General features: G+C 48.6%; 5 protein-coding genes across 5 annotated transcripts; 4 read left to right on the top strand and 1 right to left on the bottom strand.

The window, feature by feature from the left end:
* Nucleotides 1-3,342: 3,342 nt before the first annotated feature.
* J7T55_009303 (uncharacterized protein) lies at nt 3,343-4,738 on the top strand (the record flags this gene model as incomplete). The annotated part of the gene is made up of 2 exons (XM_053142255.1): nt 3,343-3,480; nt 3,548-4,738. 2 exons carry the CDS (start codon nt 3,343-3,345, stop codon nt 4,736-4,738), a joined length of 1,329 nt encoding a protein of 442 aa, XP_052995144.1.
* Nucleotides 4,739-6,513: 1,775 nt separating this feature from the next.
* On the top strand, nt 6,514-8,429 carry J7T55_009304 (uncharacterized protein; the record flags this gene model as incomplete). Its single annotated transcript, XM_053142256.1, has 4 exons — nt 6,514-6,683; nt 7,233-7,554; nt 7,794-8,130; nt 8,224-8,429. 4 exons carry the CDS (start codon nt 6,514-6,516, stop codon nt 8,427-8,429), a joined length of 1,035 nt encoding a protein of 344 aa, XP_052995145.1.
* A 1,282-nt stretch (nt 8,430-9,711) lies between these two features.
* J7T55_009305 (uncharacterized protein) lies at nt 9,712-10,654 on the top strand (the record flags this gene model as incomplete). The annotated part of the gene is made up of 4 exons (XM_053142257.1): nt 9,712-9,957; nt 10,060-10,153; nt 10,216-10,279; nt 10,390-10,654. The coding sequence occupies 4 exons, from the start codon at nt 9,712-9,714 to the stop codon at nt 10,652-10,654; spliced, it is 669 nt and encodes a 222-aa protein (XP_052995146.1).
* Nucleotides 10,655-13,729: 3,075 nt separating this feature from the next.
* On the bottom strand, nt 13,730-14,640 carry J7T55_009306 (ser thr protein phosphatase superfamily; the record flags this gene model as incomplete). Its single annotated transcript, XM_053142258.1, has 2 exons — nt 13,730-13,785; nt 13,869-14,640. The coding sequence occupies 2 exons, from the start codon at nt 14,638-14,640 to the stop codon at nt 13,730-13,732; spliced, it is 828 nt and encodes a 275-aa protein (XP_052995147.1).
* A 574-nt stretch (nt 14,641-15,214) lies between these two features.
* Nucleotides 15,215-16,222, top strand: J7T55_009307 (uncharacterized protein; the record flags this gene model as incomplete). The annotated part of the gene is made up of 1 exon (XM_053142259.1): nt 15,215-16,222. The coding sequence occupies one exon, from the start codon at nt 15,215-15,217 to the stop codon at nt 16,220-16,222; it is 1,008 nt and encodes a 335-aa protein (XP_052995148.1).
* Nucleotides 16,223-17,046: the final 824 nt, after the last annotated feature.

Genomic DNA, 17,046 nt, shown 5'->3' on the forward strand with positions numbered 1-17,046 from the left:
TCTTCATGCTGTGTTTCGTTTCGAGGCAGCTCCTGTCCAACAGAATGGTGGGGATCCCGAGCGGCTGGTGCTTCCTGACAGCGGCAGTTTGATGGGCGCGTTTGACCGGGGAAATGCATGAGCGCGACGAGGCTGAATTGTTGGTGACTCGACTCGACGACTGGCCTATGGTCCACCGGGGGTACTTTGTTGTTGACTGACGGACTGATTGACTGACTGATTTGACTGACTCCTCAGCTTTTGCGCAGTATGGATCGCCCCGTCAGATGGTGTTTGATGTGAGGTGGTGGTCAGAGTGGTCCAAGGCTGCATGGGGGCTTCATTAGCCCTACTGTTAGACTGCTAGCTGACGAACTGGCTGGCCTGTCAGCTCGAACGAGGAGCACCCAGGCAGCCGGGAAAAGGAGCTGGGTCGGGAAGAAGCTTGGTTGGCAGAGACTGGTTCGTCTCGGGATCCACCCGCCCTAAGATGGCGAGCCTGATACAAATAGATCCCTGCGCGATCTGCAGCTCAAATTGAGGAGCACCCACTGTCGGAGCAAAAGCATCTCTTGTCTTGCAGGCAGCGCTAACCTCGCCTTGCTTAGACACATGAGACCTAGCAAGCATGGCTGGCTAGGTCCTAGGTCCTGTTCCTGTCTGACTGTGCTGCACATGTAGCAATGCTACAACCTTCAATGCGGTTCGCCCGCCATCTCATTTCAGCTGGCTTTCTGTTCCTGTTCCTGGTGCACCGCAGGCACAGCCGTGGGCTGCCATCACCGCCACTGCCAGCAAATGAGGGGCTCCAGTGCGGTCACGATGTTGCCAATGCTCTCTGCTGTGTTACTGCTACCTCGCAGGTGGGTGCTTGGCTGCCAGCGAAGTGTGCACTGTCCCCATAGATAATAGAGGTGACGGCGCAATGACGATTTTTCCCGTTTCCTGTCCATGTTCTTTCATGCTCTGATTCTCATATCATGTCCTTGCTCCCCACCAGCCTTCAAAGTGTAGGCTACAGATGCCCCATCTCTATTGTATCTTGTGGGTGCTGCTCGTCTAAGAAGTGTACCGTGCTCTCTTCGCAATATCAGCAAACCTTGTCTCTCGTTTGACAAGATCTCCCAGGGCCGTGCCCACAACACAACACGGAGGTCTCAGCGCGAACACTTGCCTTTTCCCCGAGAACCCAACTTCGAGAAGGATCAGACAGCAGGTGTCTCTGTGAAGCACAGCCGAAAGTCAAGTCACTGCCGGCTGGGATCAAGCCTCAGCCGGGTCTTTTATCTTATGCTCTCGCCCGTCAGCGCCACCAGCATCATCACCACCAGCAGCACCACAAGACCATCAAACCATTTGCTGTGTATTCAGTTGGCGCTCAATTCTGCCGGCGCCTCCTGCTTTGGAACTTGGAACAACCGTATCCTGGTTTTGGATCTGGCTCCACCTCATCCCCTTCCGAGCAGCCGAATCGCGTCACTAAAAATTGAGACGGCTTCTAAAGGATTAGAAAAAGACGATCCAATCCCAGCCAGCCCGCCATACTGGGTACTCCATAGAAGCCCCCCGCGCGTCCCTGCGCCAGACCCAGCTCGATCATTTCAGCTTGACATCGACAAGGCGCTCCTTGGTACAGGCGGTCCGAGCCATTCGATAGTTCCCCATTCTTCAGTTGGATCACAACTACTCAACACAGGCAGCTATCCTTGTCCGTCATTTATCTCAGCCCTTCTAGCTAAGGAAGGCTGGCAACCAGTGGAAAGCACCCTCCACCTGGGCGTGCCCTCAATTTGATCTTAAAGACCAGGGAGCTGCGCCTCCTGGTCATCATTGTGGGTTCCCGACTCCGTACCTGAATCCTTCTTCTGGATACATAGCCTGGACGCTCTGGCTGCTCTGGCTACAGCATTCTGCTTATTCTGGTCCCTGGATCCGCATTCGCATCTGCATCCCGATCTGTCTGCCACGAGGCTCCAAGGTGTCATCCAATCCAACCTAAAACTGCCTCTGGCCAGGCACACACACTCACACTCACACACACACACACACACGCATACACACAATACTACCGTACCTCATTGCCGGATCCTTTGACAACTACCTTGTCTGTTTCAGATATTTCACTCTGCTTGTTGGCTTCGCGCGGCCACATCCCGCGGCCACGAAACATTTAATCTACGCTTGTTTCTCTAAGCGCCGCACTCCCATTGCCTAGGCTCCCCCCCTCCGCTTCCGGCAAACAGGCGCTTGCATACAGCGCCGCCTTTACACGCCATTGGCCAATTCACCTCGCTGCCATCGACAGATTGACCACCAACGCATCAAGATACCCTCCTTTACACCTCATCACGTCTATTTTGGACCAAAGTCCAGGGCAGGGCAATCACCACTTGCAGCAACTGTTGCCGCCGAGCGCTTGTCTCATCGTCTCGGCCTCAGGGGCATCAAGCTCTCCCAGTAGCGCATTAAAGGAGACTGCAGCCATTTCTCTCGACCGACGCACTTCCTTTTATTTCTAACCCGGCAAAACGAGGAGTTGATCTCCGGCTCGCATCATCATCATGGACACAACATTGTTCACGTTCATGCTGTGAGTATTTCTAATCTTCTTTTTGGCTCCCGACGAGCCGGTGATTTTCATATGCTTTTTTCTTGTCTTGCTGCAATTTCCTAAAGTTCTGCTTTTGCCTTCTCCACCCGGCAGTCCGCGCCTCACCCCCTTCGACTCGCTCTGCTCTGCTCTGCATCCAAATTTCCCGCTACCACGGCAGTGGCATTACCTTGCTTTTGGCCGACATGTTTCGGTTTCGACGGCGAGGAGAGTCGTGAGTATTTGACATCTCAATCATTTTTGTCATCCGAAGCATCGCTGCTCGTACTCGTAACCATTGCTTTTGCTTTTTGCAAGGAATGACTGAGGATTTGATCCCTGTCAACATTATGGTCAGGTATCAGCATAGCCGTGCGGGTACCTGAAAGTTCAGTCGTGTCGGTCAGCCTTAGTACCTTTCGGGCAAATATGCTTTCTGAGATCTCGTTAAGTTTTCCTTGCGAGCCACATGGCATGCCTGCTTCCCACTCTTCCCACGCAGGGCCGCCTTGTCGGGCGTCACCAGACGCCGGGAAATTGGCACCTGAACCGGCCAAGCCGGAGAGGCTGAAGCCTATTGTCCAGCTCGAGTCTCGGCTCCACGCTGTCAGCAAAAAGAAACCTGGGGAATCATCAGACTCGCTTATAAATAAAACAATGCCGCTCCCCCGGATGTTTGCTGACTGTCAATTCACACCAACAGTGAAACGCATCCCTCAGTACAATCAGTCTCGCTGTTTGGTTCCTGGGACAACTTCGAACGACCATACACAATGGAACGCGACAGCCGACGCGACCGCAGGCAATGGCGTGGGTGCCATGTTTTCAAGGACGTCATTTATGACGGCGACCGGCCAGGATCGTCACGAAGGAACGGTGGCCTGAAGATGGGCCAGCCGTACTATTATTACGTGAGTTGGTGGCTGGGTGTTGGTTAATAACCCTTGGAGAGGCGTGTTGTCCGCTAACACTAATTAGTACGAATTGGATTGCTCCGTCGAGACTCACGATCCTTCGCTTCCCTCCACATCGACGTGCCCATATTTACCTGGCCAGACTGTAAATATGATGTGGGTGCCAGCCGAAAAGTCAGACAGAAAACGAAGTGCATCTCTCAGCTCAGTGCGACGCGAAGACTTCAAGACCATGTCTCCGCAAGACAAGTACAGCACACCTCGGCCAGCCCCTGCCGCGCCGGAGTTGCTGAACCCAGCCTACCGGCCCACCACCTCGCAGGTGCCTATCCGGACACTGAAGCACAAGCGATCTGACCGCTCCATCTCACCGACTCCGAGCTGGTGGTCACCACGGAAACTCTTCACCCGCAAGAACAGCGTGTCATCCCAGGCCAGCAGTGACCGACATTCTGATGATGCATCGGTCACTGGCTCTTCCTGTGGCGATGAGCAGCGACGGAGTGTTGGCTCTTCAGCATCTGAGGGAAGCCGGACCCGAGCCATGTCACCGGACTCATTACGGAGGTTCCTCTCCGACGACACAGCAGTGGTGACACCACCGGCCGACGATGCAGAGCGCCTGTTCCTGTCCATCCCGGACGATATCGCTGAGGAGGATGACGACAACTTCGCAACATCTGCCGCCTCGGAGACCGGCCCAAAGACGATCTTGTCGCCGCCCCCACCTGTCACTCGCAACTATTCCGCAGATACTCTGCGTCGACTGCCCGAGAACGCGTCGGTTGTCACCTTGACCGCAACAAAGCCCCCAACAGCGGTCTCACGGCCACTACAAGTCCAGTTCGATGATGAACAGGATACCCCTACGTCACGCTTCTCCTTCTCGTCCGACGAAGGATCTATATACGATGATGGTGATACTGATGCCTCATCGCCCGAAACTGAGAACGATACCGAAATCCCATCCTTCTACCATTCTGAGGCCGAGGATGATGAAACGGACTCGGATATCCTCTCGCCGCCCTCCACTCTCCAACCATCAAAGTCTGGCCTCAAAATGGGCCGCGAGTCGCTAGAGCAATCCCTTGCGAATGCGTTCCAGGGATACCATCTGCCGCGAACCTCAATGGACGGCACCAGCAAGGCCCCCGTCTCGGTCGTTGCCAGCCCCCCATTGCTGGCGGCACCAGTTAGCTCGGTCGTGGACGACTTCATGAGCGAGATGAACAACTTCCAGAGCAAGTGGATCTAAACATATATGCTCATAACTTACATACTACCGCACTTCTACTGTACCATCATTCCTCATTTCCTTGGTCGCCACCTTTCATTTGTCACAACAAGCATGGCATGGAGTTCAAAAAAGCGAGCGAGCGAGCAATTGTGGGACAGCTAGAGCGTCTCTTTTCCCAGGTGTTAAAAAAAACACCCCACAAATTTGGAAATCCTTTTACTGTCTTACAATTTTTTTTTCTTCACTGACCGAATCAAATACCCTGGGCTTAATTCTGCTTTGGATACGGTTAGGGGAAGTGTACATGGACGTTGGCTGGGATGTTTGACGATGAGACGGCGGGACTCAAGGAGTAGACTGGCTGGATGATAGGCCCTTCAACGGAGGAGGTGGTAGATAGAAGATCTGAACAATCCAAGACATTGACAGAGCCACACTTGCCCTTACTGCATTTACAATCGTGAGAACCCATTACGTTATTCGTTGTAATGTACATGCCCGGCCAGGTCAAAGAGCATGTTGCGACTGCTAAGGAGCGGCTGCACACCGCTGGCGGATGACATCGGCAATGGCTTTGTGATGCACGCAGCGCTGACTGAGCTGTCACTTCTTTGGCCTCAGCCCTACGCACACCGACGGAGCACACGCTACTTGCTCACCACACCAGCCGATCGGGGTTCACCAAGCCACGTGGTTTCTCGTGGCCGATCTTCACCTTGCTTATCGTGCCTCGCCCCACACACAGAGATCTCTGAGACAGCGAGAGCGTAACCTCGGGGGCCGTAAGCTCCGCGTGTCCCCGTGGTTTCAGGGACCGGACTCAGCGCTCCGTCGATATCTCCGTGATGACCAAGCCGCGCTGGGCCACCGGTGCCGCGAAAAAGCCCGAAAGTGCTATCTAGAGTTTGAGTTTCTGGGGCTCGTCGATCGCCCACTCTTTGGCCCCCTTCCCCACTGCCGCTCTGCGTCTGTGTGTATGCCCAAAGCTGTCAGCCAGCGAGTCATTGTTGGGTTCGATTTAAGCTCTCGCGTGCCAAACCACGTGGCTGGGTGGTCTGGTATATGGTTCAGTGGTAATCTCACAAAATTTATCCCGCGAGAAGCGATGACTTCTCGGCACCTCCAAGCTGTGCTAGGTATGTCTGTTTCAGCGGAGAGGAGCAGCGGACTGCCAAGATCTGAAGCATTTCCCGGGGACCAGGAAAGGATGAAATGTCCGTCTTAGAATTCCCTCCATATGGGTCAACAATGGTGGCCCCGGGCTGTCCGACGTCCCGGCAACCAGCCCCAATGAATACCCTTTGCCCGCCCTCTCAAGCAACTATGGCTTTTTATCTAGGGCAATTGCCCTCAGCGCACATCAGCTCTCTTTGCGAAGAATCCATTTGATATTGAAAGTCAAAAAGCAGACACTTGCTGGGTATGTCTTAGCCGAATGCTCCAACAATGCGCCGCGCACCGCACACATAAACACCATGGGCTGGTAATTTGGTAGAGGCAGTTGCATTTGCAGAGATCAATGCAAATAGCGCCAACAATAAAGTTGAGCTGTCTGAAAATTTTCAGTCCAACCTCATCGCCGTCACTCCCTTCAATTGCCCTAGAGGTTCAATGAAGAGCTGCCCAACGTGAGCGACAAGTCTGTACAAAAGTTCTAGAGCATAAGCTAGGCATCTGAGAACAATGGCGCATACACAGCTACAGTGCATGCTTTACCCAGACTTTTATACTCATGGAAAATATTCTCAGATGACAGCGAAACCGAGAGATCTCTGTATTCTCGTTTCAGTATCATGTCGACATCAGCCAAAGAAAGGAAAAGTCCTCAATCGCTATATATCCACGACCAGCCCGCCTACAAGGTTAGAAACAATTACGAATATGTCAAGATCAATCGCTCGATTGTCCTGGGCGTGATGGTTGGAGGCTGGTGGTTTCGAGGGACTTGGTTCAACACATCCCCGTAAGCAAGATCGATGGCTTCATATGTAAAGTCGATCCCTAAGGGAGAGTTACTGACGAGTCTATGAGGATAAAACATGATGAGTCCTTACAGTCTTGAATGGTGCATTCAGCCTTCTTTTCAAAGATCACATTGTCGAAAGCATGCTTTCCAGATTTCGTGTTAGAATGACTGGTGCCATCCCAAGCGTCTACAATATCAGGATTTTTCCGAGATAGAATGCTACGACACCTAGATTCTCCAGGAGTTGAAGAAGCGTCGCGAGAGGGAGACGGAGACATTGTGTGATTTATATTTCGATGTGTGATCTTGAACGAAGATAAGGTTGCAGTGAGTTCTAGGGAAAACGTTGATATAATTCTAGACAGTGTGGTGCTGTCCGGCCGCTGGGCCACGTACCTACTTAAAGCGGGCCGTTCTCGCCCCCAACACTAGGCAACATCTTTGGGGCTTGTTCATCGTTCTTCTCTAAGGTCCACCATACACCCCTCCCTTTCAGTCGCTCGAGACAAGTCGACCTTTTCTCCCCGGTTGGATCTCATCACGAAGTCGTCTGCTAGCACCGCGCCTCCTCATTACATCTGTCGCAGAACTGACTTCGGTGCCGGACGCCTTTCCGTCCATCAATGGCTCGCACAACAGCATTTCGGCCCCGAACAAAATGTCAGCTCCAGACAAGACGTCAACCCTAGACAACATGTCATCGACGAAGAGACTACCTCTTCCTAGACTTCGTGGCCCAAAGCTTCAGCCGTTCCGAGGAACAGCCAGCGCTGACATCGAGTTTATTGAATTCATTGGCAACGATGAGGATATGGACTCCAAAGTCTGGAAAGTCCATATCGATGGCAGTGTATATGCTCTCAAGATTGTAAGTTTAGTTTTCATCGCCCCATCTTAACAACCAGGACAGCACTTGGGTACCTAGATGCATAATTGTTTCCCTCCTGTTTCGCTCCGTTGCCCCTCTTGGCCAAGGGTCTATTTCTAATGTTAATTATCGGCTTCTAGTTTTCCTTCCAAAACTGGGAGTACTTGAAAGAGACTGAAGGAAGTGTCGTCTTGCCACCACATTTAGATCCCTTACAACGACCAGAACCTACGCCACAGGACTATATAGACTATTTGGACCCTTTTAACTGCGAATGCCGCGTCTATGGACGCCTCAAGGAGGAGAACCGTGAGGAGCTGGCTATCCGCGCTCACGGCTATGTCCTACTGTCGAAGGATCAAGAACGACGTGTTACTGAAGGCTTAGGCGAAGACTTTATAGACTGGGAAAAGCATCCTGAACCTCTAAGCTGCGATGGGCTTTTCTGGCGTTGGGAGGTCCACCGTCACGAACCCCTGAGAGCTATAGTCAAAGATTACGTTGAGGCTTCGACACCGTGGATCGCATCACAAATTCCGCAAATGTATGCTGATCTTGAAGAACTGCATAAGCTAGGTATACTAGTCAGGGATATTCATCAAGGAAATTACCTTGAGGGTAAACTTGTCGATTTCAGTATGGCCTGGACTATGTACCACATCTGTATAGACCGGGCGAACGTCCATGGTGTCAGGAAGCATAGGATGGTCGAGCCTTACAAGTTCGAGCGGATGGTGGATGACTGGGCTCATTGGAATGAGGTGGTGATCGAAAAGTCAGAAGCATTGGTAAGGTGGCACAGCAAGAAAGAGGAGGATTTTGGGTTCGACCCCCGACTATACGATTGGCAGAAATGGGAGGAGGCAGAGAAGTAGTACTTAGTGGTTGGAGGCGAAAACCTTATACAGGCCATCCTATTGATCATTCTTAAGCACAATCACTGCATTCGTTGCAGTTTCTGATGCTCCTCACACGATTGCATGACACTGAGCAGACACATGTCATGGAGCCATACTTCATTACCCAGACGTCAAGAAACAAGTTGATACACATGAACATGTGAGACGCCAATGGAAAGAGCTAAGTGGCTAAAGCATGCCTATGCCGCCCTTTCGCGGCGAAATATTGTTTGGTACCGTGTTTGCCAACTAAAGAGATCTGATCCAAGCCGTATGCCCCCCCCCACCACCACTGTGAACGTTAGGAGACATACTTTCACAGCTTATCAGAACTTCGAACTCAAGACTGCTTATGTTGAATAGCCAATGTTATAATGCAAAATCGACTCGACTCCTCTTGCGAGCCGACTGGCGCAATTCTTTCAAGCGCTCAATCAGCCAGCATTTAATGCGGATGGTACCAGCTTGGCTGATCAAGCCTGTCCTTCTTTCGAATTAGTTGCGATTACCCACCAGGTCGGTTTATGTTCGCCTCCCTCGCTTTCCGAGTACTCTCATTCTTGCCTAGCCGCTGAAGAAAGCGGCCAAAAACAGAAGGTGAAAGAGAAAGCCTGCAAGGACATGCAGCCAAGACAGAAAGAAGGACCGATCAGTCAGTTTTAAGGAAAGCCGACTGACTGTGTGTAACAATACCCCTGGTTTGCTCATCCATGTAGGTTACCAGTCGCACTGCTAAGACCATATTGGTAGGAACGTTGGCTGCTCCGAGTGCTATAGGTATAGAATCTGGCCGCAACTAACAACGGCCTCAACAATTGTAAACGATGCCGCTTGTAGGATCTAACGAGTATCGCGAATCCAAGTACTGCGGTAGCAACAAAAATGCTCGTGAATGAACACAGGCAACGGTTAGGTAGTCACCGTCCTGGTGCATCATACGATCCCTTCAATCCTGCAGCGAGGATCCACCGACTCACAGCCCCTAGCTCATAGATGCAGTCAGACTCTATCTTGGAGTCCGAAGCACACCTCGCTCTTGAGTAACCATCGTGATTGATGACGCACCGCTGAATAGCACAGTAGAATGGGCATGCGTTGGGTATAAAAGGTGGTAGCAAGGTAGTGACCGTCTCGACGTAAGATATGCTTCCTGTCTTCGGCTTTCACATCTTTGCGATCTCTATCTATACCTGATCACCTTCATTTCACATCCGCGAGGAAGTTTCTCAGCGTACGGCATTTTTGTTCCTCCGAAACAATGAAGCTGCCTGTGATGATTCGTACCGCGGTTCTGGCGCTGTCCTCGTTCCGCGTGGCTGGCCAAGCTTTCTGTGGTGCTCGAGAACAGTCTAGTCCTAACTCGCCATCAATCACGAGTGTCTCGGGCACAATCACCATACCATCCAACCTTTCCGCATATGATGGCTCCGCATTCCGGGGGTATATTGGTATCACAGGCCAATCATGCACTAAGGACTTTGTCCAACTCGGCTTGGACATCAACGTGCGTCAAAATCATCTCCTTCGTCCAAAGTCGAGCAGATCCTCGACCTAGTTTTCAAAACAGTTGTGGGGCACCTGGTTGTGCTAAGAAGAAGAACAACAGGTCACCAACAGTGCTGCCGAATACACGCTAGTTTTTCAGAAGTGGGACAGCGATTTCAGCAAGCAATACGTGAATCTAGTCAAAGATATGTCCTGTGAGTTTGAGAACCGATTAGCGATGTTTGGTGCCGTCAGCACAAGTGCTAACAGGAGGCAGTTCGTCCAGGCGATCGGGTCCAGCTGAGCTTGGGGATTGATCTTGGCGGAACTGAGGGTACCATGTTCGTAAACTCGCAAACCTCATGAAAAATGCGCTCTATTCGTGTCGCTGCTGGAACTACGCCAAGTGCCAAATATCTGCTGACGGCTGACTTGATGACTGCGCACAAAGGACCGCACGAAACTTGAACACCGGCCAATCTAGGAGCTTTACCCTGTCGAACAATAGCTTCACATGTCGATCGATTGTTGAGTGGATGTCCGAGGAGTTTTTCTTTTCCAACGCGGACCTGTCTGGAATGGAGCTGCAGTTCGACGACTGCTTGTATTCGCGCAACGGAGGCACTGCGATTGAAGGCCTCAGCAGCTCCACTTTGTACAACCAGGGCTGTACGGCTGAGAAGGAGGATGATGGTAGTCTCTTAATCATCTATTGATGGTGAGGCTCAACGGACATTGTGGTGATATCGAGGGAAAGAAGCGGCGGTACATTATTACATCGATGACCACTGAAAGAGTTATAACGTGTTTCAAATACACACATTAAGTATCGTCATCTCAGATAAATACCATATCATGCAAGATGTAAACGCTACGCAATTCTTGTATTTCAGAAAAATTCAAGTACAAAAGAAAATTGCAAGCCCAGCTCTTAATGCTGAGGCAATTTTATCATGTGGCCTTAGAGGGTGTTGAACTTATCCATAGTAACAGTAAGCAGTTTACATTCATCTGACATAATTTCTCTTCGCACCTGATATATGTCCAGGTGGACCTCGTCGCATCTGATTATAACTTCGTATATGAGGAACTTTGCCGGAATCATAATCTAAAGTATCGTGAGGTATATCAGGTTCAGAACTACTTCTAGGCAACCAAAGATGCAATTTAGTATTCATGTCCCTAGCTTCGCGTTTCCTTTGAGTAATATATGGTTTACTATCTTCACTATTTACAATGACCAAATTTCTCCACCTTCTTAATGCCCCTGCAAAGGCTTATATAACATACAAATTAAAAGTATTAATAAATAAGATATCCAGGATGGCTGACAGGGAGGAAGACAGGTAGAGAGCAGAGAAAGATAACAGCAATTGCGGGGACCCGTGATCAAAACAGCAAAAAGCTCCGACGCCGGCATGATTCGAACATGCGCCTCCGAAGAGAATAGATCACCAGAATCCTTATGAGGAGAAATTCTAGTCTATCGCATTAGACCACTCTGCCACGGCGCCCAGTGGATAAAGATCGACCACTAAATCTATATTATATCCGTAGAATCAAATGCAGAGGGCAACGGACAAGGTCATACGGACTTTAATGTAAATTGAAAGGTCACCAATTAGCAATTTCTTCCGTGACTCTGCTTGAGTATTAAAAGCTTTAGGCCATGGATATATCAATAATGCCCTTTATAGATCTTTAGTATCAATCTCTCGCGCGGCTACCAAGGAAGAACTGAACTTTCCCACTGTATAATTACCTATTAACATAGGAAAAGTCCTCAAATTTGTAATAACAGAAAGTTCTCTACTATGTAAGAATAAATGAAACGCTTAGAATTCCACAAGGAAAATGGGTATTAAAGTATTAAAACGCAATTAATAATGTAGTTTAATATAAAAAAAGAAACCTAGATAAAGTAGTCAATATTATTTTGAATATCTCCCACCTAGCAACTCAGTATATAATACTTTTATTTTATTATAAGTTTATTAATCTTTGAAATAGTATTTAAAATATATAAATTTGAATAGTAGTTATGTGTATGTGAGGGCGTGGGGCTGGACATAGGGACCGTCTCAGAATAGCTGTTGTTCTGTGTGCATGTTCGTGTCCATGTAAAACCAAAGGCAGGTTGCATAGCATCGACTGAGGTTTCGGTTTCCTGATTTTCGTACTTGACATGCCATTGCCCGGGAGAATTTCGTACTTGGATGATTTTCTGTTACAGGATCACTGGGTTTCTACTGGGAAATCCGAGGCCTTGCTGAGTTTTTCGTACTTGGTGAGTGACACAGGTGTCAGATTTCGTACTTGGGTAAAGCTCCAAAAGACACTGTCCTAGGATAGACCTAACAAGCGTCAGGCCTAGCGATGCGAACACTGCCATGGAGAGGTCATAATTTTCGATGGATGGCAAATGTATGCCAGCAATATGGGCCATGACAATCTCAAATCGATTTCGCACTTGGACTTTTAACATGTTGTCTGGCATGGAATCCCAGCCATAAGTGCAAAATGCAGTCAACATCGTCGACTACCTAAGCTGGATGAATGCTTGGGTGCGCAGTACATGTGGCTGGCAGTTGGCTGGCAGGCATCAGCTTACGCCAGCGCCCACATCCGCCAGAGAGTGGTTCCATCGCCAAGAAGACGCCAGTCCGCTGACCACTTTCGCCAGGGCTCAAAACTACCTGTATGTGGTTCAAGGCTCTTCGCTCGTGGAAACAATCAGCGAACATAAAACGCAAAACTGGATGGATACCGAAGCTGAGTCCTCCCCGTGAGAGTTGATGGCAGTCATGCCCATCTACCACCCCCCGAGCCTGTAGCCTCTGTACAAACCTGCAGCCAGCTCGAAGCCCTAGATAAAGTGAAGAACAAATACTTGTTTCCAGCCAGGACACCGAACACAATACAAATGGCGCGTTCTATACTTATGATAGCCTTGACAACTAACGATTCCGCCAGTGTCAAGACTGTCTCACACAGACACTTTATGATATTCTCTTTTGGAGTGGTCGCAGGCTGACGAGCCAGCTCAGACACCCGTGAAGCCTCCATGATAGAGTTGTCGACTGACAGAAGAGATCATGGCCCGATGGTATCACGAAGTCTGAGCTACGAAGACCGGCGGATAAACCTGGCGATGGACGTTGTAAATCGGGACTGTCAGATATACCATTGACTTGGTTGTCAAAAATTTCTTAGCATAGCATTCTACAAGAGTCAGCTGGACTTCGAATGCTTAAGTGCCGCATGCGTTGCGTGGTCTCTCACAGGAGAGGGCTAAATGTTAATGACCATCTGAACCTTCTCCACAATGAAGAATAATACTTATTTCATAAAATATGAGAGTACACAAGAGTACTTATTCTATGAAATATTGATAACACTTTGATTATTATTTCATAAAATATTAAAGTACATCAGGGTATTTATTTTATAAACTATTCACATACAGTTTAATAATATTTTATAAAATATAAAGGTATACAAGGGTACTTATTCTATAAAAATATTAATAATACTTTAATTATTATTTTATAAAATATTAAAGTATATTAAAATACTTATTTTATAAACTATTTACATATAGTTTAATAATATTTTATAAAATATAAAGGTATATAAAGATATATATTTTATGAAATATTGATATACTTTTTAATCATTATTTAATAAAATATGAAAATATTTATAAATTATTTTTTGGACGAGAGAAGCTACGGAAATCTCTAGAGGCCTCTAGAGTTTGACAAATTTGGGCCAAAGTCTACATGTGTCCATTACGGGCGTCCAGCCTCCATCTTTTGCTTTGTCGACCGCCAGGAGACCTTTGCGACTGAGTAATTCACGATAGCACGTCATGCATCTTCAAGCTGAGCATGCAATACAATTGATGATTTCTTTAAAAAACTATTGTACTCTTTGAATCAAACATGTGATTTGGCGCCTGAGTTTCCAATTTCAGGTGTAAGTTGCTCTCCGGGAAGACATAACCGCGCTGATTGCTCACTACCTGTATGCCCTTCACCTTGAGTTGCGTGGTCCAGTGCGTATGCCCAAATATCCAATACTTGACTGAACTCCAAGCCCCCCCTCTCATATTAGACAACACGTCTGTAGCAAATGCCGACTTGACCAGGCTGTCCTTGTGTTGCGGACTGGCCGTCTTGTCGATGAGTGGAGCATGATGCGTCACTATGAGGACCTTCGTGTGTGGCTGGTGAAGCTGTACCTCCTTCCGCAGCCATGCAAGATCCTCGGCGTGGGCGCTATTGTGTTTTTCTATACTCCAATTCTCAATCTTCTTGAAGTCGTTCACAACAGCCTGCACCGCACGAGCCGAGTCCCGGGGAACGAATGACCAAAGAGAGCAGCCAATAACGGCAACTCTCTCAATATCGAACACGAAGGATTTCTGCTGAAGTAGGATCATCCTGCCCTCCAAAACTGACTCATTTTCGAGCTCCCTTGCTCTCGCGAGCCCAGCCTCGAGAGACAGACCGTAGAACTCATGGTTTCCAAGAATTAGGAATACGCGCTCGTAGCGGACGGTTTGTTTTTGCAGGAACGAGATGTAGCCCTCGTAGTCGATGAGTCGGCCAATGTCTCCAGCGAGAATGAGATTAGGAGCGGTGACGTCAAAGTCGAAGGTGAGATACTGCTGACCGACTTCAAGATGGAGGTCGGACATGTATTGAAAGCAAGGGCTGCATTGTGTTGATCGTGAGGGGGCCCAAATTCTTGATCCAAATCCCCGAAGATACTTTCTCATTCCATCCATCTCTTAGAATATTATTGCTGAAAGGCTCGAGGCCGAGAGTGATTGGTGACGTGTAGCTTGGGATTGTGTCTTTGTCCGCCGCTCCGATACAAGGTTGTCGGTCGTCGGGGGCGATCGGGCTCTGGTGGAGAAAAGTGGCACGGTCAAAAATCTGACGAGCACACTTCCACGGCCTCGAATGGAACAATCCTTTTAAAAGGTTCTCACTAACTTGACAACCTTAGCCGACGAGTTGTTGGAAGATGTACGTGGCGTTGTCGATGAGTGCCTGTTGGCCCTATAAATCTTGCGGTGCTTCCGATTCGTTGGGTTGTTAGACCGAAGGCTAATACGGTGACTCGGGGTCAATCTGCCAACCTGAAGACGGCCATGTCTGGTTTTCCACTGTTGCAACACCCACCCAATGCTCAGCATGAGAACATGCCCTACTCTTCGGGGCTGCGATTTTGGATACCATCTCAACATCGCCCCAAGCCAAAAGACAATGGTTATGGCCTCACAGTCACAACCACTCAGCAGCATCAGGATGCCAGGTCAGCGGAAGCGGCGCGCTGCGCAGCAGCTTTTCCAACTGTACTCAGCTTATGTCCGCCCTACACCGCAACCATCGGGTGAAGATACAATCAGAGTTGTGTGCATTTCTGACACACACAACACCCGGCCTGAGCTTCCTTACGGTGATGTTCTCATCCATGCCGGAGACTTGACTGAGAATGGTTCGTTCGACGAGGTACAGTCGGAGCTAAGATGGCTATCTTCGCAACCACATCGTTACAAGGTATTCGTCGCAGGGAACCATGATGTGCTGCTGGACGAGGTCTTTCTCGAGAAATATCCACAAAGACGATACGGATCATCACAGACAAAAGAGGATCTCGACTGGGGAAGCGTGATTTACCTCCAAAATTCTTCGATCACGCTCGAATTTCCTCGTTGTCATAATGCAGTCGAAACGGAGGCCGCGCAACCAAACGAACATATGCAATTTCGTGCCCGGAGGCTCATGATATTTGGCAGTCCCTTCACGCCTCAATACGGCACGTCGGCTTTTCAGTACCAATCAGATCCCGAATATTGGACCGAAACGTTTGCTCCTTTGCGCACCATTCCGGACATCCTCGTCACCCATGGGCCACCGAAGTTCCATCTCGACGCCCGTGGTGCCCAGCGGGCAGGCTGTCCATACCTGTCATGGGAGGTTGCAAGGATGAGACCAAGGCTTCACGTCTTTGGTCATATCCACGCATCCTATGGCTGCGAGGATGCCGTCCTCGATGGAATGCAAAGAGCGTATGAAGAAGTCATGACTGGTTGGGGAGGCTGGGAGACGGTGGGTTGGATGACGGTTCGCACGATCTGGGAACAGCTTGCGTGGCTGTTTCGAGGTTTCCGGGTGCGGCAAGAATGTTTGACCACAACATTCATAAATGCGGCAGTAGTTGGCGGACCTGACAACAGCCTGGTTAACCAAGCTGTGGTTTTCCATTTTTGACAGCATGTTCTCAGATTGAGATACATGTAATCAAGTAAAATAGATGAGTCACGGCAAAAAAGCAAAACAAACAAAAATAAGAAAGAAAAAGAAATGAAACCTCACATGAAAAGGTCCAAATCAGCTGATTTGTCTTCTGTGTCGTCCGGGACTACTCGAATCTGCGTACAATCAATAGAATATCTTTCACCTAACAACAGATACAGCTCTCCTGTAAAGATTCTATTAATTTATTAATATTCTACAAAATATTTATAGTCGGATGTATTCATATTTTATGAAATGAGTATTGTTGTGTATATTAAGAATTTATGAAACAATTGTTGTTCTAATCAACAATATTTTATGAAATATGACTATGATCAGGGTTTGATATTTCATAAAATATAGTTATCATAATACATTAATATTTCATAGTAGGCAGTAACTCATTGTAATGGTTATTGGGAATTCCAACAACCAAATTCAAGGGCCCTTCTGATAGTGTTAGAATTCATGATAATGATGATGTTTATGTAAATGGGTTGGGCAAATTGTAGCCCTGGTAACAATTACGCTCAACGCTGCTGTGCTGATTCACGTCAGTCGTTATCTGGGAGTAGGTAGCGTCCCTCATCGATTCCATGCCCTGATTTTCGGTGCTCCTGTTGTTCGTATAACTTGATACATATGGTCTTGCATCGGTCACAGTGGACGGGTGGCTTTCGCAGAAAGTAGCAGGTCAGCAAGTCCCTGGCCTAGGAATGAATGTTCAAGTGCTTATGGTAAATAGTTGCTTGAACAACAGGGGAAAGTATCTCCGCTTGTTTGTTACCATTACAAAA

Source organism: Diaporthe amygdali (genome assembly GCF_026229845.1).
Source record: "Diaporthe amygdali strain CAA958 chromosome Unknown NODE_10_length_1141467_cov_65_626103, whole genome shotgun sequence".
NCBI lineage: Eukaryota > Fungi > Ascomycota > Sordariomycetes > Diaporthales > Diaporthaceae > Diaporthe > Diaporthe amygdali.